This window comes from Heptranchias perlo, chromosome 1 (assembly GCF_035084215.1).
Source record: "Heptranchias perlo isolate sHepPer1 chromosome 1, sHepPer1.hap1, whole genome shotgun sequence".
NCBI lineage: Eukaryota > Metazoa > Chordata > Chondrichthyes > Hexanchiformes > Hexanchidae > Heptranchias > Heptranchias perlo.
Genome location: NC_090325.1, coordinates 123,509,290 through 123,530,446, shown reverse-complemented (window position 1 = coordinate 123,530,446; position 21,157 = coordinate 123,509,290). Strand labels below are relative to the sequence as shown.

The 21,157-nt window shown below is 42.4% G+C and overlaps 1 protein-coding gene and 1 long non-coding RNA gene across 3 annotated transcripts in view; one reads left to right on the top strand and one right to left on the bottom strand.

Annotated features, from left to right (window-relative positions):
* Nucleotides 1-18,744, bottom strand: part of LOC137342694 (uncharacterized) — a 36,128-nt gene extending 17,384 nt beyond the window's left edge. For both annotated transcript variants that reach the window (XR_010967329.1, XR_010967331.1), the window contains exon 1: nucleotides 18,484-18,744. This is a non-coding gene — a long non-coding RNA (uncharacterized lncRNA). The remainder of the gene's footprint in view (nucleotides 1-18,483) is intronic.
* Nucleotides 18,745-18,841: 97 nt separating this feature from the next.
* pde5ab (phosphodiesterase 5A, cGMP-specific, b) overlaps nucleotides 18,842-21,157 on the top strand; it is a 137,102-nt gene continuing 134,786 nt past the window's right edge. The window contains exon 1 of the mRNA XM_067990869.1: nucleotides 18,842-19,094. Coding sequence (XP_067846970.1) covers nucleotides 18,997-19,094 — 98 coding nt within the window. The 5' untranslated portion in view covers nucleotides 18,842-18,996. The remainder of the gene's footprint in view (nucleotides 19,095-21,157) is intronic.

Here is a 21,157-nt window from a genome sequence, read left to right as displayed (position 1 = left end):
ATCATCTATCCATGCTACTATATTACCCCCAACCCAATGAGCCCTTATCTTGCGTAACAACCTATTATGTGTGCACCTTATTGAATGCCTTTTGGAAATCCAAATATACTACATCCACTGGTTCCTCTTTATTTACCCTGCTAGTTGCATCCTCAAAGAACTCTAATATATTTGTTAAACACTTTTCCCTTTTCAAACCATGATGACTCTGCCTAATCATATTATGATTTTCTAAGTGCACTGTTACCACTTCCTTAGTAATGGATTCCAGCATTTTCCAGATGACTGATATCAGGCTAATTGACCTGTAGTTCCCTGTTTTTTCTCTCCCTCCTTTCTTGAATAGCGGGGTTACATTTGCTACCTTTAAATCCGCTGGGACTGTTCTAGAATCTAGTGAATTTTGGAAGATCAAAACCAATGCATCCACTATCTCTGCAGCCACCTCTTTTAGAACCCTAGGATGTAGGTCATCAGGTCCAGGGGATTTATCGGCTTTTAGTCCCATTAGCTTGTCTAGTGCTTTTTCTCTACTGGTATTAATTGATTTAAGTTCCTCACTCTCATTAGCCCCTTGGTTCCCCATTATTTTTGGTATGCTTTTTGTGTCTTCTACTGTGATGACAGATACAAAATACTTGTTTAACGTCTCTGCCATTTCCATATTCCCCATTATAATATCTCCTGTCTCAGCCTCTAAGGGTCCAACGTTTACTTTTCCTACTCTCTTCCTTTTTACCTAGTTGTAGAAGCTCTTACAATCTGTTTTTATATTTCTTGCTAGTTTACTCTCATATTCTATTCCTTTTTTTATCAATTTTTTGGTCATCCTTTTCTGGTTTCTACAACTCTCCCAATCCTCAGGCTTACTACTATTCTTCACAACATTATAAGCCTCTTCTTTTAATCTAATACTATCCTTAATTTCTTTAGTTAGCCACGGATCGATCGCTTTTCCTGTGGAATTTTTATTTCTCATTGGAATGAATATTTGTTGAGAATTCAAAAATATTTCTTTAAAAGTTTGTCATTGCTTATCTACCATTATACCTTTTAATCTAATTTCCCAATCTACCTTAGCCAACTTTCCCCTCATACCTATGTAATTGGCTTTATTTATGTTTAAGACTCTAGTTTTGGATTTAAGTATGTCACTCTCAAACTCAACGTGAAATTCTATCATATTATGATCAATCTTCCCCAGAGGATCCTTTACTATGAGATTACTATTTAACCCTGTCTTATTACACAATACAAGGTCTAAAATAGTCTGTTCTCTGGTTGGTTCCATAGCATATTGTTCTAGGAAACTGTCTCGAATGCATTCCATGAACTCATTCTCCAGACTACCTTTCCCAATTTGATTTGCCCAGTCTATATGAAGATTAAAGTCCCCCACAATTATTGCATTACCTTTATTAGAAGCTCATATTATTTCTTGATAAATACACTGTCCAATGGTATAGCTACTATTAGGGGGCCTATAAACTACTCCCATCAATGTTTTTTTTTTATTCGTTCATGGGATGTGGGTGTCACTGGCGAGGCTGGCATTTATTGCCCATCCCTAATTGTCCTTGAGAAGGTGGTGGTGAGCCGCCTTCTTGAACCGCTGCAGTCCGTGTGGTGAAGGTTCTCCCACAGTGCTGTTAGGAAGGGAGTTCCAGGATTTTGACCCAGCGACGATGAAGGAACGGCGATATATTTCCAAATCGGGATAGTGTGTGACTTGGAGGGGAACGTGCAGGTGGTAGTGTTCCCATGTGCCTGCTGCTCTTGTCCTTTTTAGGTGGTAGAGGTCGTGGGTTTGGGAGGTGATGTCGAAGAAGCCTTGGCAAGTTGCTGCAGTGCATCCTGTGGATGGTACATAGTGCAGCCACTGTGCACCGGTAGTGAAGGGAGTGAATGATAAGGGTGGTGGATGGGGTGCCAATCAAGCGGGCTGCTTTGTCCTGGATGGTGTCGAGCTTCTTGAGTGTTGTTGGAGCTGCACTCATCCAGGCAAGTGGAGAGTATTCCATCACACTCCTGACTTGTGAATGTAGATGGTGGAAAGGCTTTGGGGGTCAGGTGGTGAGTCACTCGCTGCATGTTTTCTGCCCCTTGCTATATCTTATCTCCACCCGTACTGATTCTACTTCCTGATCTTACAAGCCAAGATCCTTTCTCGCTATTGTCCTTAAGTCATCCTTTATTATCAGGGCATCATCTCTCCTTTTCCATTCTGCCTGTCTTTCCGAAACGTCATGTACCCTGGAATATTTAGTTCTCAACCTTGGTCACCTTGAATCCACGTCTCTCTAATGGCTATTAGATTAAATCCATTTATCTCTATTTGTGCCACTAACTCATCTATCTTGTTATGAATGCTTCCTGCATTCAGATAAAGAGTCTTTATTTTTAACTTTTTACCATTATTCCCTGCTTTGACCTTATTCTTTGATGTACTAGCTAGTCCTTTGGATTGACAAAATCATTGCATGGTTATGACATCAATGCGTAATCTGAAGTGCAAAGGGAACAAAATCATATTTCCCCTCCCTTGTTAACAATCTTCACTGCTGTTATGTTCTCGACCTAGAGATGTACTGTGGGCCCAAGACAACCTGTAAATCTTGCCAAGGCTAGCCATGTCACTCTTGATTTTTCTCTATTTATAATTCTTGTTTGTGTAAAAGAGTTCAGAGGCTTTGAGTTCACTTACTTGGCATATTCGCAACATCCATCCTACAACAGTGTATTGATCACCAAACTGAGAAAAGGCAGTAACCCAAACACTTAATAGATCATTACGGTCTTGGGCTGACCATCTCAAGGCCAAAGCTGAAGTCTAATTTTCTGAGCATTTATAGATGTATGGAACACCTCTGGCTGAGGTATTTGAAGGGCTTCATAAACATCCTCACACCAGTACCACAAATAGGCTGCACCTATCACACCCAAATTTTGTAGGTAAGATTGTGAATTTATGAAATCTTCTGAACTCAAGGTACCCTGACAGCCGTTCTATTCCTTTGTTTGTCAGTAAATTTCTCCAGTTTATTTTCCCGAGTTCCATTCTCATCCCCTTAAAATCAACTTTTTCCAATTTATTACTTTGGTCTTTGTCTTACTTACGTCCTTCTCAATCTTTATCTTAAACCTTATTAGGTTGTGATCGCTATTGCCTAGATGTTCCCCTACACTTACTTCTCTCATCTGTTCTGGTTCATTTCCCATTACTAGATCCAGCAGTGCTTCCTCTCTTGTTGGGCTTTTTACATACTGCGTAAGAAAGGAGTCCTGTACACATTGTAAAAATTCCATTCCCTGTTCCACTTTATCTACTTCTTCTTGCCATATTTATTTAGGGATAGTTAAAATCTCCCATGATTATTATCCACGTCCTTTACTCATTTCACATCTTTGCTTACATATTTCGTCCTCCACCTCCTTTCCACTATTAGATGGTCTGCAGTATACCCCTATTAGCGTGATCGATCCCTTCTTATCTTTTATTTCAATTCATATGGATTCTGTTTCTATCCTTCTGTTAGTTATGTCTCTTTTTCTACTGTCATTATGTTATCTCTAATTAGTACAGCTATTCGACCTCCCCCCTTCCTTTCCTATCCTTTCTGATTATGTTATTCCCTGCAATATTTAGTTGCCAGTCCTGTACTTTATGTAGACATGTGTCAGTTATTCCTACTACATCTGGTTCCTCGCTACAGATTATTGCCTCCAGTTCCCCAGTTTTATTTTGAATGCTGTGTACATTGCTGTACAGGCAGTTTAATTCATCTTTAATAGTTATTCCTTTAACTTCATTTTTAACAGTCCTTTTATTCTTCTGTTTTATAACTGTATTTGTTCCTTGACCATTTATGTTATCTTTATTCCTTACCCTGGTCTGACCTTTACACTCATCTCCTATTTCTTTTATCTTTAGGCTTTTGTTATTTCTACCAGATCCCTCCCCCCATCTTGCTAGTTTAAAGCTTTATCCTTGTTCTTCCTTATGTCATTGGTGTTGACATGGACCATGACAACTGGATCTTCCCCCTCCCTTTCCAAGGTCTTCTCCAGTTGCTCCGAGATGTCCTTTACCCTTGTACCAGGTAGACAACACACCCTCCTGGGCTCTCAGTCTTATGTATCCTTTCCACTAGAACTCTGGTCCCACTCCGGTTCAGGTGGAGCCTGTCCCAGCGATACAGCTCCTTCCTGTCCCAGTACTGGTGCCAGTGTCCCATGAAATGGAACCCCTCCTTTCCACACCACTCTTTCAGCCAAGCATTCACCTTTCTGATCTGCCTATCCCTATGCCAATTAGCACGTGGCTCAGGTAATAATCCTGAGTTACCACCCACGACATCCTGTTTTGTAACTTAGTTCCTAGCTTCTAATATTCCCTTAGCAGGACCTCTTCCTTCTTCTTCCTTATGTCATTGGTGCCGACATGGACCATGACAACTGGATCCTCCCCCTCCCTTTCCAAGGTCCTCTCCAGTTGCTCCGAGATATCCTTTACCTTTGTACCAGGTAGGCAACACACCCTCCTGGACTCTCAGTCGTGACTGCAGAGAATGCTATCTATTGCCCTGATTATAGAATCCCCTATGAAGACAATCTTTCTTTTCTGATCCTCCCCCCCTTAGACTGCCTCATGCTCCATGCTGCCATGGTTAGCATTCTGGGCATCCTCTCTGCAGCCTTCATCCGTATCCTCAAAGGTATCAAGTACCTCCTACCTTTTGGATGAGACCAGTTTCTGCGAGACCTCCTTCTCTATCTCTCCTAGGTCCCCACTACCCTGCTGACTAACATCCTCCTCCCTTATGTGTCAGAGTGTCTTTAACTCACACTCCAGCTCAAAGACTCTGAGCTGAGTTGGTAGCATTAAAATTGTAGAGTGGGAAAACATTGTTTTTAGCAAGATTTTGAAGTGGCTTTGATGAGGTGGCATAATAGGATCTGTATGAGTTGATGCACCCAGACTAAATTTGGGATGGAAAGGGGAAAGATGCTGATTGGACTGTTCATGCAATGACTCAATGTGGTAGTCAAGAGAAGGTCTCTTGCAGATTAGCATAAGTGCATGTTGGTACTGGTTACCCACAGGAAGCTGAAGAAATTGTTAGCTTTAGAGAACAATGCATTTGTGCCTTGCTTGATGTGCCTCCGTATAGCTGTTTGGCTTAAGTTATCGGTAGAGCCTGGAATAGCCCAAGATCACAGGTAACAAGGGCATTTGTGACCTTAACAGTCACATGGAAATTGATGCATATGGTATAGGTGGGTTTCAGGTTTACTTGTTGCATGGGGCATAACTCTGTGCCAACTTCCACTGTAAAGTGAAACCTCTGCAGGCACTGCTCCTCGATCAATTGCAGGCAGATGCACCCATGCTCTGGTGTAGGGGTATTGGTGGGTGGATGTCACACTTGTGTTGTTCTGCCACATGAGCTTGACCTCCGTCTGTTGCCCCTCTGCTTCATCGAAGAAGCGAAGAAAGAAGGGAATCTTCAAGAAGAAACCCATTGTGCCCTCTCTGAAAAGCAGGAGGAGTGTACAAATGGCATAGAATTACATAGAATGTACAGCACAGAAACAGGCCATTCAGCCCAACAGGTCTATGCCAGTGTATATGCTCCACATGAGCCTCCTCCCTCCCTCCCTACTTCATCTAACCCTATCAGCATATCATTCTATTCCTTTCTCCCTCATGTGATTCTCTAGCTTCCCCTTAAATGCATCTATGCTGGTTGCCTCAACTACTCCTTGTTCCACATTCTAACCACTCTCGGGGTAAAGAAGTTTCTCCTGAATTCCCTATTGGATTTATTAGTGACTGTCTTATATTTATGGCCCCTGGTTCTGGTCTCCCCCGCAAGTAGAAACATCTTCTCTACGTCTATCCTATCAAACCCTTTCATAATCTTAAAGACCTCTATCAGGTCACCCCTCAGTCTTCTCTTTTCTAGAGAAAAGATCCTCAGCCTGCTCAGTCTTTCCTGATAAGTATAATCTTTCAGTTCTGGTATCAAACTAGTTAATCTTTTTTGCACCTTCTCCAGTGCCTTTATATCCTTTTTATAATATGGAGGCCAGAACTGTTCGCCAAGTGTGGTCTAACTAAGGTTCTATACAACTTTAACATAACTTCTCTGCTTTTCAATTCCATCCCTCTAGAAATGAACCCCAGTGCTTGGTTTGCTTTTCTTATGGCCTTATTAACCTGCATCACTACTTTTAGTGATTCGTGTATCTGTACCCCCAGATCCCTCTGCTCCTCTACCACTTTTGAACTCTTATTATCCAAGCAGTATATGGCCCTTATTCTTCCTACCAAAATGTAAAAACCTCACACTTATCTATATTGAAATTCATTTGCAAATTACACGCCATTCTACAAGTTTATTAATGTCTTCCTGTATTTTGTCGCAGTCCTGCTCGGTATTAACTATAGCCCCAAATTCTGAAATTTTACTTCCAATTCCTCAGCCCAAATCGCTTATTAAAATGGTGAACAACAGTGGTCCCAGCACTGATCCATGTGGAACACCACTTCCCACCTTCTGCCAGTCTGAGTAACTACCTTTAACCCCCACTCTCTGTTTTCTGTTTTGTAGCCAGCTTGCTATCCATTCTGCTACTTATCCCCTGACTCCATATGCCTTAGTCATGAATCTACTTTGCGGTATCTTATCGAAGGCCTTTTCAAAGTCCAAATATATTACATCTACTACACTGCCCATGTCTACCCTTTCTGTTACTTCTTCAAAGAATTCATTAAGGTTGGTCAAGCACAACCTTCCCTTTTGAAATCTGTGCTGACTATTCTTTATTATATTTCCAGTTTCTACACGTTTTTCTATTACATCTTTGAATAAAGATTCCATTATCTTTCCTACCACCGACGTTAAGCTATTTGGGGGGAAAATTGGATAGGGGCTGTTTTTGGGCATAGGTAGCATGATGTGCTATTACCCCACGCCAAATGACCCCTACGCAGGCAGGATGCAAGTTTCGGCCAACCCGAGAACTCACCTGCAATCAGCGTTCCATGCCAGGCCTTGCACGTGGAATTTTTTTTTATTCGTTCATGAGATGTGGACGTCGCTGGCGAGGCCGGCATTTATTGCCCATCCCTAATTGCCCTTGAGAAGGTGGTGGTGAGCCTCCTTCTTGAACCGCTGCAGTCCGTGTGGTGAAGGTTCTCTCACAGTGCTGTTAGGAAGTATGTTCCAGGATTTTGACCCAGCAACGATGAAGGAACAGCGATATACTTTCAAGTCGGGATAGTGTGTGACTTGGAGGGGAACGTGCAGGTGGTGTTGTTCCCATGTGCCTGTTGCTCTTGTCCTTCTAGGTGGTAGAGGTCGTGGGTTTGGGAGGTGCTGTCGAAGAAGCCTTGACAAGTTGCTGCAGTGCATCCTGTTGAGGGTGGTGGATGGTGTGCCTTGCACGTGGAATCAATGCAATTTGTACGTTCCACCACCAGAGGGAGTTCAATCTCTTAAAGGGAGGGTGTTTCTCAGAAATCTCTTAAAGGTAGCTGGTCACCTGTTACTTGATGACAATAACAGTCTACTGTCTGCACGGAGTCTGAACGGAGATCAGACATCGCACACGCAAAACACAGATGCAGGTCCCATCCCTATGTTTACACACTAGTGAGCTATGTTAAAACGTTGAGTAAAGGTTGTACACTTCTAAATCTCACATCCTCCAATCTGCATGCCAGACCTCACCAATCCGCCGATCTGAGTTGGTACCAAGCCTGCGAGAGTGCATGCACCAAGGTTCTGTGCTGATGCACTAGAGACCTTGGTGCAAGAGGTGGACAGAAGGAGGGACATCCTATATCCGCAGTGGGAGGTGGGGTGGGAGGGCAAGAGGCCCTCCTGACATATACCCGCAGCGGGGGACGATCTCAATGCTAGAAGCACAGCATCATGAAAATGTATCCAGTGCAGGAAGAAGTTCAATGCTTTGACATGAGTGGTCAAGGTGAGTGAGGTCAACTGTCAAGTGGCATCTCCGACCAACTGCTCCACGCACTACACCCCCCATCCCCCACATACCAATAAACTCTTTCCATCAGTATTCAACTCTTCCAATCAGATGCTTCCTCTCACCCTTACCCATTACCACTGTCGCAAGCCGCCCACCCACAACTCACAAGCCACACACACTGGCAGCTATTCAACCATGATAGGCACATCACCCAGACACACGTCACGCTTTCTTGCAGGAGAAGGTGGTACATATCAGGAGGCAGCAAGTGGCAGTGGCATTTAGCCCCTCGAGCCTGTTCCACCATTCAATGAGATCATGGTGGACCTATGACTTAACTCCATATAACTGCCTTAGCCCCATGTCCCTTAATGCCCTTGGTTCACAGAAATCTATCAGTCTCAGATTTAACATTCAGAAGTGAGCTAGCATCAACTGCCATCTGTAGAAGAACGTTCCAAACTTCTCCCACCCTTTGCGTGTAGAAACATTTCCTAACTTCACTCCTGCATGTCCTGGCTCTAAATGTTAGGCTATGTCCCCGCAGCCTAGTATTGAAGTCTAGGAGACCTCCAAAAACAGTTACAAATGTCTTGGCAGCCAGAAGCAATAATCCAGCCACTAACCTGTAAATCCTGCAAGGTCCCTTTAAATAGTGCTGGTGGGGGGTCCTCCAGCCACTCTAAGACATGTTCTGATGGTCAGGGTTAAGATTGTGCATTGAGTTGAGCGTTAAGTCCCAAAATGGTGTCTATCACTTTAAATTATCGTTGCACACTGATTGAAGCCATTTTCTCCCTACTTTACGTGATTCCAGCGTTCGTTATCTGCGCCTGCGCTAACTCCTATACCAAGATGGCATCCGGCACACGTCATGCTGGAAACAACGGGCGTTACAACGCCCAATTTAGTGCCTTTGGTCTCTAGTTCTCTGGACTGGTTCTATATCCCTTTTTAAATATAGGAATCTATATTCTCAAGGGCAATTAGGGATGGGCAACAAATGTTGGCCTTGCCAGCGACGCCCACATCCCATGAACGAATAAAAAAAAAATCACATTAGCTGTCCGCCAGTCCGCTGGCACAATTCCCTTTTCTAATGAGTTTTTATATATATGCAAAATGTCTCTGCTATCTCTTCCCTATGCGCAAGGCAGATGGTAAAGGAGGTGGCTACATCAAAAAAGCAAATAACACAATAATGAGATTTTAACGACAGCAATAACTGAATAAGTTTGTCCCTTTAAACAGTGCTTAGTGACCCTGAACAGCAGTTTTATATTGGCATGATTAAGTTCAGCATAAATGAGACAAAATAATGGGAAATGATGTCACCATGTCATTAACACCTTATTTCTCCAATCTACTGAAAATGATGGTGAAAAATTAGACAGGAGCTAAAGGGGGCAGGGATCCCACCTCCATTTTGTGACTCCGTCCAGCCAATTGGTTGAAGAACAAATGACAGTAATGGAAGCCCTAAAGATCATTGAAAAAGCACGAGGCCCAACAGCCTGAGTCTCGCCTATTGCTATGGTACTGATGCTGAAGCATCTTAGCAAGATCGGGCTATGTGTTGCCCTGAATGTGCATACAGTATCAGACAAACATAAACTCTACCTGTTGTGGATATTTTAGTACCTTGGAGATTCTTAAGCATGCTGACAGGTTTCTGTGCATGCCAGACATTTTAGCTGAAAGAAAAAAAATCAGCTACTGACAATTTCTAGCATGTCATCAGAGACACACTCTGTGATACCTGGAGTGGTCAGTATCAGGGATGCCCTATTGGTATTTGACGTAACCCAAGGAGAATATAGCTAACTCAAAGCAGTGATCCAAAGCTACGAGAAAACAATCTATATCTATACAGAAACAAATGTGAATATAATAAGAAGACTCTAGAGCGTAGATTTAGTGATCCTGTGTGTGGAACGCAGCCAATTAAAGATATGTGGCAGCATATAAGGATAATATGCGGTCCCACTTCATCTTGCTGCCTGCACACAGATCACATCATAATTTATGAGCTGGTCTTGCAACGTACGGCAAGGCAACCTAATCATTCTGCCAGTGAGTGCCTTGGGCTTTTTAGCCAGAATCACTGAATGTACCCTTAGAATTCTTCGGTTATGTCTTTTCCGAAAAATCGGTATCTAAAGAAGGTAGCTGACATAAATCATGCTAGTGAGTCGAAGAACTCCACTGAAGTAAGGAATCTGTTGGGCTTCACCAGGCACTGTGGATGTTTTGGGGATGAAATTGGTCTAGTAACACGAAACGGGTAAGTTGACAGCCAGTGTTACACTGTACCCAATTTTCTCCTCCATTGAAGTCCAGTGCGATTCTGGGCCCAAAAATAAGTGTAGACAAATTTTTACCCCTATATATCATAAACTCCTGTGTTATTTAATGTCAGTTCAAAAGGTTTAAAAGTAAGCGTGAATAGTGTTGAAATAGCAATGGATGATGCCTAGGAGCCTCAATAATCAAAATGTTCAACCAATGCAAAGTAACGCTCAACAGAACCAATTGAATGTTGAACTACAAAACCAAAACAATAGAATACAAATCAGAGGAAGTTATGACCAAACTGCTCTAGTGCTCTAGTCAGACTGCACTTGAGTACTACATCGAGTTCTAGTCACCAACACACAAGGGAGATATCTAAGTGCTGAAGTCAGTGCAGAGAAAGAGCTGCAAAGCTGTGTCAGAGTTTGTGTGATGAGGAAAGAGGAAAGGCTGGAGAAACTTGGGCTTTTCAGCCTGGAGAAAGACATCAGAGGTGATTTTAAAGATGTATATAAGATAGTTAAGAGAATGGAAATGGTAAATCTGGGATATTACTTTAAGTTAAGTTGTGACAGTAGGATGAGGAGTCACAGATTCAAACTATTAAAAGGTAAATTTAGAACTGATGTCAAGAAATTCTTCTTTATACACAAGTGGTCAACATATGGAATAGATTTCGAGGAAGAGTAATGATGAAAGCAGTAGAATGTTTTAGGAAATAATTGGATGCTTAAATGGGGGTCTTTAGGATCATTCAGCCACCGAAAGTGGCTCGGCAGCACCACTACTGACCGAGCTGGCCGAGTCCGATAGGACATAGCTGCCAGACTGGGCCTGCGGCAGGTGGTGAGAGAATCAACACGGGGGAAAAACCTACTTGACCTCATCCTCACCAATCTACTTGTCGCAGATGTTTCTGTCCATTACAGTATTGGTAGGAGTGACCACCACACAGTCCTTGTGGAGACAAAATCCCGTCTTCACACTGAGGACAGCGTCCATCGTGTTGTGTGGCACTACCACCGTGTTCAATGGGATAGATTCAGAACAGATCTAGCAGCTCAAAACTGGGCATCCATGAGGTGCTGTGGGCCATCAGCAACATCAGAATTATATTCTAGCACAATCTGTAACGTCATGGCCCGGCATATTCCTCACTCTACCATTACCATTAAGCCAGGGGATCAACCCTGGTTCAACGAAGAGTGTAGAAGAGCATGCCAGGAACAGCACAGGTGTACCTAAAAATGAGGTGCCAACCTGATGAAGCTTCAACACAGGACTACTTGCATGCTGAACAGCGGAAGCAACATGTTAAAGACAGAGCTAAGTGATCCCACAACCAATGGATCAGATCAAAGCTCTACAGTCCTGCCACATCCAGCCGTGAATGGTGGTGGACAATTAAACAACTAACGGGAGGAGGAGGATCTGTGAACATCCCCATCCTCAATGATGGCAGAGCCCAGCACGTGAGTGCAAAAGACATGGCTGAAGTGTTTGCAACCATCTTCAGCCAGAAGTGGAACATAGGAACTGGAGTAGGCCACTCAGACCCTCGAGCTTGCCCCGCCATTTGATAAGATTATGGCTGATCTGTGATCTAACTCCATATACCTGCCTTTGGCCCATATCCCGAGTGGATGATCCATCTCGGTTTCCTCTCGAGAACCCCACCATCACAGAAGCCAGTCTTTAGCCAATTCGATTCACTCCACGTGATATCAAGGAACGGCTGAGTGCATTGGATACAGCAAAGGCTATGGGCCTTGACAACATCCCGGCTGTACATAGGAATACAGGCACAAGAGTAGGCCATTCAGTCCCTCGAGCCTGCTCCGTCACTTGATCAGATCATGGCTGATCTGTGATCTAACTCCATATACCTGCCTTTGGCCCATATCCCTTAATACCTTTGGTTGCCAAAAAGCTATCTATCTCAGATTTAAATTTAGCAATTGAGCTAGTATCAATTGTCGTTCGCGGAAGAGAGTTCCAAACTTTTACCACCCTTTGTGTGTAGAAATGTTTTCTAATCTCACTCCTGAAAGGTCTGGCTCTAATTTTTAGACTGTGCCCCCTACTCCTAGAATCCCCAACCAGCAGAAATAGTTTCTCTCGATCCACCCTATCTGTCCCCCATAATATCTTATAAACTTCGATCAGATCACCCCTTAACCTTCTAAACTCTAGAGAATACAACACCAATTTGTGTAATCTCGCCTCGTAACTTAACCCTTGAAGTCTGGGTATCATTCTAGTAATCCTACGCTGCACTCCCTCCAAGGCCAATATGTCCTTCCGAAGGTGCGGTGCCCAGAACTGCTCACAGTACTCCAGGTGCGGTCTAACCAGGGTTTTGTATAGCTGCAGCATAACTTCTGCCCCCTTGCACTCTAGTCCCCTAGATAAAAAGGCCAGCATTCCATTAGCCTTATTGATTATTTTCTGCTCCTGTGCATGACACTTCAATGATCTGTACTAACAGTACTGAAATCTTGTGCTCCAGAACTAGCCGCGCCTCTAGCCAAGCTGTTCTAGAACAGCTACAACACTGGCAGCATTTGACCGAGTGTTGCATCAAGGAGCCCTATTAAAATTGAAGTCATTGGAAATCAAGGGGAAAACTCTCCAGTGGCTGGAGTCATACCTAGCACAAAGGAAGATGGCAGTGGTTGCTGGAGGCCAATCATCTCAGTCCCAGGACATTACTGCAGGAGTTCCTCAAGGCAGTGTCCTAGGCCCAACCATCTTCAGCTGCTTCATCAATGACCTTCCTTCTATCATAAAGTCAGAAGTGGGGATATTCGCTGATGATTGCACAATATTCAGTTCCATTCGCAACTGCTCAGATAATGAAGCAGTCTGTGCCAGCATGCAGCAAGACCTGGCAACATCCAGGCTTGGGCTGATAAGTGTCAAGTAACATTCATGCCACACAAGTGCCAGACAATGACCATCTCCAACACGAAAGTCTAACCACCTCCCCTTGGCATTCAACGGCATTACCATCGCCAAATCCTCCACCATAAACATCCTGGGGGTCACCATTGACCAGAAAATTAACTGGACCAGCCATATAAATACCGTGGCTACAAGAGCAGATCAGAGGCTGGGTATTCTGTGGTGAGTGACTCACCCACGACTCCCCAAAGCTTTTCCACCATCTACAAGGCACAAGTCAGGAGTGTGATGGAATACTCTCCACTTGCCTGGAACGAGTGCAGCACCAACAACACACAAGAAGCTCGATACCATCCAGGACAAAGCAGCCCGCTTGATTGGCACTCCATCCACCACCTAAAACGTTCACTCCCTCCACCACTGGTGCACTGTGGCTGCAGTGGGTACCATCTACAAGATGCCCCGCAGCAACTCGCCAAGGCTTCTTCGATAGCACCTCTACCACCTAGAAGGACAAGGCCAGCAGGCGCATGGGGACACCACCACACCGTCCTGACTTGGAAATATATCGCCATTCCTTCATCGTCGCTGGGTCAAAATCCTGGAACTCCCCACCTAACAGCACTATAGGAGTACCTTCACCACATGGACTGCAGCGGTCCAAGAAGGCTGCTCACCGCCACCTTCTCAAAAGCAATTAGGGATGGGCAATAAATGCTGGCCTTGCCAGCGACGCCCTCATCTCATGCATGAATAAGAAAAAATTCTGGATTGATAAACTAAGATGGGCTGAATGGCCTGCCTCATCCATAAATATCTTGTGACCTTGTAATGTGTTACTTAAAATTAGTTTAGGAGATTTTAGTCAGTTTAAAAAAATAAGGAGGTATGTAATGCCAAGTATATTAGTAATGTTGCTTTAAGAATGTTCTGAAATTGATGCATCCTGTAGAGATTTATTTGATTTATATGATCTGCTTAAATATATAATCAGAGAGAACAGGTTGAAACCAGTAGTACAGAGAGTGAAAGAAAGCAGAAAGTAAAATATCCAATCTTTACTACTTGCAGTTCTTTGTGTTTTTAAAAAATTAATATGTCTCTATTAACAATACACCAGGGGTGGTCAGCTGGCAGTCATGAGCCACATGCGCCTCTTCTGTGACTGAAGTGTGGCTTTTTGAATGCTTTGTTCAGCTGTCTCATCCAGCTGTCCCAATATCGGAGATGCAGAAATAACAAAGCGCAGGATCAGCTACAAAAAAGTAGGTATCCTTTTCTTCCATTCTAATCGGGCTAATCTATATTTATGTTTAATTTATTGTAACATATGTATTATTTACTGCTAGTGCTCTCCTCACATCTATGTTACAACACACTATGAAGATAGAAATCAAAATATTCTTATCCCAAGTACTGGCTGTTACTTTCTTGATTTCAACAAGATTGCTAGTAGGTTGTCACAAAGTAAACTGTTTGAAAACTGTTTTAAGTTGATTCCTTTAGGTGGGATTAAAAAATAAAAAATTTTCATAATATCCAATTTACAGTTTTTAAACTTTAATGTTCAATAATGAGTTTGGCACTAGGCTCTGCTGTCTAAATTGCAATCTAGCACACCCAAGAATCTCCAATCTGCTACCATGGATATTAATGATTGTGTTTTTGTTTTGAACTTTTTTGCTACATTTCTGTTCTGTTCTTTTTCTCTCTCTCCCACTTAAGCATTTACAAAAAATGCCCTGAAGGCATAATTCTGTGTGTGACAAAATATGAGAATATAATTTATGTCCTATCTGATGGAGATGGGCTCTAGAAAAAAATTTAGAATGGTAAATGTGCCCAATCTTCAGGTTGAAAACTTCCATCATTTGTTCAGCTGTCTCTCAATCAAAAAGTTGTTTTTGGAGAGGACAAAAAATAGAGTAGGTCAAAGTTCTGAACTATATAGTTAAAACATGCATTGCCTTTGTGATTTGAGGAAACTGGAGACACTCGGGAAAAAAATGGACTTTCCAATCTATGTTACAATCTATGCGGGCTGCTTTGTCATGGTAGATATCAGTAAAAGTGAGATTAGGTAACTGGGATTCTTCTATTAGAATGCATTTTAATTCACCAAAAGTGAAAATGTGAGCATATTCTGTCCTTGATATCTGATGGAAAATTGAGTTTTTTACCCACGTTTTATTTCAAGGCACAATACGTTACAAACAGATTAAGAGTTGAAACAAGAAACTGGCAAATATTTAAAAATGAACAGACCAGGTATTAACAAATATTTTAATTTAAAAGTATCATTTTTTTAACAACAGAAAAAGTAGAATGCTGGTTTTCACATTCATTGGTACTGGTGTATATTCTTAACATGTCATTTACAGGACAGTATGTTGATGACCCAATTGTGCATATTTAATACACTTCAGGTTTGGGGCAAATAAAGGATGAGGGTAGCAAAGCCAGACAGGGGTACACTGAGACTATCTCACCCTTTCCGGAGTTAGGTCACTTTTTCTTGTACAGTTCTACAGTGACTTTTTTTTAACCAAATATCATTTAGAGGTGAAATTCCAAATTTTCTTGATAGTTGAAACAGTTTTTACCACAAGCAAGGACCATTTGGAAAAGGGTTTTCACAAATAATTCTGGAATGGACTAGTTTGAATATTTCTGGAATAATTTTTGATTCATCTATTTTTAGCTTGAATGCATCACAATATTCTGCAGGGGACCCCCATTCAGCTTTTAAACAATCGGTCTGGAGACCAACAAAGGAGCAAATGGAGAGCAACACCACAAACAGAAACCTTCAGTGCTGTGGGCCTCTGTAGCAGAGAAAAAGCTAGACGGTATCACCTGACTTAGAGGCATCAGTTGAGTCTAGAAGACAAAGAGATGCCATCATTAAGTATGAAAGAGGTTGGAGGAGAAAGGGGAAGAGAGGCAATGAGAAAAGAAAGACTTGAACTTATATAGCACTTTTCACAACCTCAGGATATCCAAAGAGCTTTACAGTCAATGAAGTATTGTCACAGTTGTAATCATAGAATCATATAAAGTTATGGCACAGAAGGAAGCCATTCAGCCAGCGTGTCTGTGCCGGCCAAAAAAGAGCTATCCAGCCTAATTCCACTTTCCAGCACTTGGTCTGTAGCCCTGTAGGTTACCAAACTTCAAGTGCATATCCAAGTACTTTTTAAATGAGTTGAGGGTTTCTGCCTCTACCACCCTTTCAGGCAGTGAGTTCCAGACCCCCACCACCCTCTGAGTGAGAAGAAATTCTCCTTAGCTCCCCTCTAATCCTTCTACCAATTACTTTAAATCTAGTAATGTAGGAAATGTAGCAGCCAATTTTGCACACAGCAAGCTCCCACAATCAGCAATGTGATAATGACCAGATAATCTGTTTTTAATGATGTTGGTTGAGGGATAAATATTGGTCAGGACACCAGGGACAACTCCCCTGCTCTTCTTTGAAATAATGCCATGGGATCTTTTACATCCACCTGAGAGGGCAGATGGGGCCTCAGTTTAATGTCTCATCTGACAGATTGCACCTCCAACAATGCAACACTCCCTCAGTACTGCACTAGAATGTAAGCCTAGATTTTGTTCTCAAATCTGCAGTAGGACTTGAGCCCTTAACCTTCTACCTCAGAGGCAAGGGTGCCAAATGAGCCACTGCTGACTGAGTAAGATGAAATGGGATAAGGAAAGAGAGAATGAGAGAGTTAAGGAAAGATAATATGAGAGAAAGGGGGAAGGGGGAAGGGAATGAAAGAGAGACAATGATAGAGAATCACAAAGACAAGGAGAGAGGGAATGTCAGATGTAATGAGAGAGAATATGAGAGACAGATATTGTGAATAGAGGGAATGAAAGGGAGCGAAGGAGTAAGGAAGGAAAAGAAAGAATGGGAGATGTTAAGAGAGGAAAGGGAAAATGAGAAAGTCAAGGAAAGATAGAATGAGAAAGGGGAAGGAGAGAAAGAATGAAGGAAATAGAGAGACAATGAGAGAGAGGGAGAATGAAAGAGAGGAAAGATGAAATGAGAGAGGCAAGAGAGGAACTGAAAGCATAACAGGGAGAGAGGAACAAGAAAGACAAGACAACAAATGAGAGAGAATGAGAAAGACAAGAGGAAAGCAAAGTAGACAGGAAATGAGAGAAAATAGGAAGTGAGAAGCAAAGAGACAATGAAAGTGAGGGATAAAGAGATTGAGATGGGGAATGAGAAAGAAGGAATGAAACAGAGAGGGGATGAGAAAGAAAAGAACAGAGTATGGCAAAGAGAAAAAAAGGACTGAGAGAATCACAAAGACAAGGAGAGAGGGAATGTCAGATGTAATGAGAGAGAATATGAGAGACAGATGTTGTGAATAGAGGGAATGAAAGGGAGCGAAGGAGTAAGGAAGGAAAAGAAAGAATGGGAGATGTTAAGAGTGTGGGAGAGAAGGAGTGATAACAAAGACAGTCAGAACGATGGAGATAATGAGACAGATTGAGAGAGAGGGTTTGAGAGAGAGAAAGGCAGAGAGAGAATGAGAGGAGAGAGAGAGTGAGACCAGGAAAGAAGAGGAAGTGAGAGTCAGGGAATGAGCAATGCGGGGTGAGACACAGAAGGAATGAGAAAGTCCAATCCAGATGCGGGAAACAAAGTATTTGAACAGTCATGTTGATAGCTAAGGTTGCAAAGTTTGGGATAAAAATCCTGCAAGGCCTGCTGACCTCTGTGCTCAAATTTCCAGTATGCACTCGTGGTGTGAGAAGGTCTGTGTCAGAAGCATGAATTCATTAAGTCTACCCTTTGATTTAAAAATCATGCCTCTTTGTTGGCATTTATTTTTCTGCTCCTGAGCTTTGAAAGATTGACTGCTGTGCAATACTGAATAAAAGACACTACAGGGAGGAGGGCTGGGAAGACTTCCAGGGTTTAGTAAGTTTTTACAAAACATGCATTAATGAGATGGACATCACTATGATTAACACAGAGGACAGTACCAAGTCATATAAGCAGAGTATTTATGACTCCAGTCAAAAATGTTGAAAACAAAGATTCCAGAGTAAATATTGTTGTAACAAAAGATACTTTCCTAGCGATTTTTGTCACATCAATACTAATGGTCGGCTACTACCAAAATATATTATTGTTTTTTTAAAAAATGGCCACTGCATTGTGATCAAATTTGTAAAAAGACGTTAAAAAATACAATAAAATGAAAAATGGAGCCAAATCAATATTGCCAGATACTGCCTGACAGGATTCATTGTATATGTACCTCTTACCTATGAATTGTTTGTGATAAGTGATGATGACAGATCAGGTCAAACACGCTGCATTTTGTATGTGGGAGGCTGAGAGCCAGTCGATAGTGGTGGAAAGTCCGGATCCGTGTTTTGGAGGTGCTCCTCGCTTCGTTTGCTGCTTGTAACTTTTAGGGACTCGAACTCCGACGAACGGCTGGAATCTTAGGGGAGGGAGGGAACGGGGAAAGTCCTGCTCCTGTGTTTAGAGGCGTCCCTCTCACTCTGCGTGCGGTGGTGACTTGACTTCTCAGGCACTGACTGTACGCACTCGAGCTGTAGGAGGGAGGAGAGGAGGGAGGAGGGTGGGGGGCAACAATGTAACCGGAGCAAGTGGGATCGCCACGCTCACAGGCTCGCACAAGCAGCTGGAGCATTGAGCCGTGCAGAGATACAGAGGGACAAGGACAGCCCTGGGGAGCATCGAGAGCAGAGTGACAGCCCGGGGGAAACCCAGCACAGCTGAAGGGAAGGAGCGTGACAGCCGCCGAGACCATGGCGACCTACAGCCCCACCGACTACGAACGCATGGAAGCTTGGCTCGATGATAATTTAGACTTTGCACATTCATACTTTGTCCGGAAGGCTACCAGGTAAGAAGAGTTAAACCAGCAACCGGCCAGCTCTTTAAGGGATCGAGTACAACCGATCGATCGCACAGCTTTACGTCAGGGAAGTGTGATTTTTTTAAATAAACTGTCGGGTTGCAGAAGATACGTTAAAGCACATTAATTTACAGGACCGTGGTAGGAAGTGGCTGACAACTTGGTACGGTACGGAAAATGACAACTGTTTAATGATTAAATGGGGGGCGGGAAGATCACAGAATTAAAGATGCTCGAATTGCACAAATTAGCAAAATTAGGAGCGAAAAGCTGAAGAATCGCAAATACTCGACATTCGTCATACTCTTATTTACAGGTTAGATGTGAGTGATGGCTATTACAAATATTGCTTTATAATCTTAGTGATAATATTTTAGAGAAACACTTACTATTTCCTTATTGTGTCGTGCAGCTGATAGGGTGCAAAATTAGGATAACGTTGATTTCGTAGTATGACTGTTCACACTGAGTATAAAGGTGAGAACTACATATCACCCTTTTCAACACTTAACAAAACCCTTTGACATGTAAGACCACATAGTATTTCACAGTATGTAAGCAATGACACACTGCAGTAGACAGAGCAGAGTATTACACATTGCAGTAGGCATAGCACGTTTCAAATTAAGATATTATTATATGACAATTAGATAAATTGTTCCTGATATGAAATTCATGGTGAAAATGTGAAGTATTGTGGTATAAGCACTATATTTCAGGAGTAAGAAACAGTGAAGAAAGATTTGTTCAAAGCAATCAAAAACATGCTTTGATAATTAAAATACATTAAACTTATTTTTGGATTTTGCTACTTAGAAACAATCATAAATTACTGATTTTTCTGACAATTTAGTATTAATAATTTAAAATGGCATGTTGCATCAAGTTAAATCGAGTCTGCAGCACAGAAACAGGCCATTCGGCTCAACTGGTCTATGGCAGCATTTATTTTCCACTCGAGCCTCCTCCCTCCCTACCTCATCTAACCCTGTCAGCATTCCCTTATATTCCTTTCTCCCTCCTGTGCTTATCCAGCTTCCCCTTAAATGCATCTATGCTATTTGCCTCAACTACTCCTTGTGGTAGTGCATTCCATATTCTTATCACTCTTTGGGTAAAGAGGTTTCTCCTGAATTCCCTATTGGATTTATTAGTGACTATCTTATATTTATGACCTCTAGTTTTGGACTCCCCCACAAGTGGAAACATTTTCTCTATGTCTACCCTATCAAACCCTTTCATTATCTTAAAGACCTCCATCAGGTCACCCTCAGCCTTCTCTTTTCTAGAGAAAAGAGCCCCAGCCGGTTCAGCTTTTCCTGATAGTATATCCTCTCAGTCCTGGTATCATCCTTGTGAATCTTTCTTGCACCTTCTCCAATATATCCTCTATATCCTTTTTATAATATGGAGACTAGAACTGTGCACCATACTCCAAGTATGGTCCAACCAAGGTTCTATACAAGTTCAACATAACTTCTCTGCTTTTCAATTCTATCCTTCTAGAAATGAACCCCAGTGCTTGATTTGCCTGTTTTTTATGGCCTTATTAACCTGCGTCACTACTTTGAGTGATTTGTGTATCTGTACCCTGAGATCCCTTTGCTCCTCTACCCCATTGAGACTTAATATCCAAGGAGTATGTGGCCTCCTTATTCTTCCTACCAAAATGCATCACTTCACACTTATTGATATTGAAATTCATTTACCAATTGTACTTCCATTCTGCAAGTTTATTAATGTCTTCTTGCATTTTGACGCATTCTTCCCTTGTATTAACTACACCCCCTAATTTGGTGCTGTCTGCAGATTTTGAAATTGTACTTCTGATTCCCATGCCCAAATCGTTAATGTAAATTGTGAATATCAGTGGTTCCAGCGCCGATCCATGTGGAATACCACGTCTCACCTTTTGCCTGTCTGAATAGCTACCCTTAACCCCTACTCTCAGCTTGCTATCCATTCTGCTACCTGTCCCTGACTCCACATGCGCTGACCTTAGTCATGAGTCTACAATGCAGTACCTTATCGAAGGCCTTTTGAAAATCCAA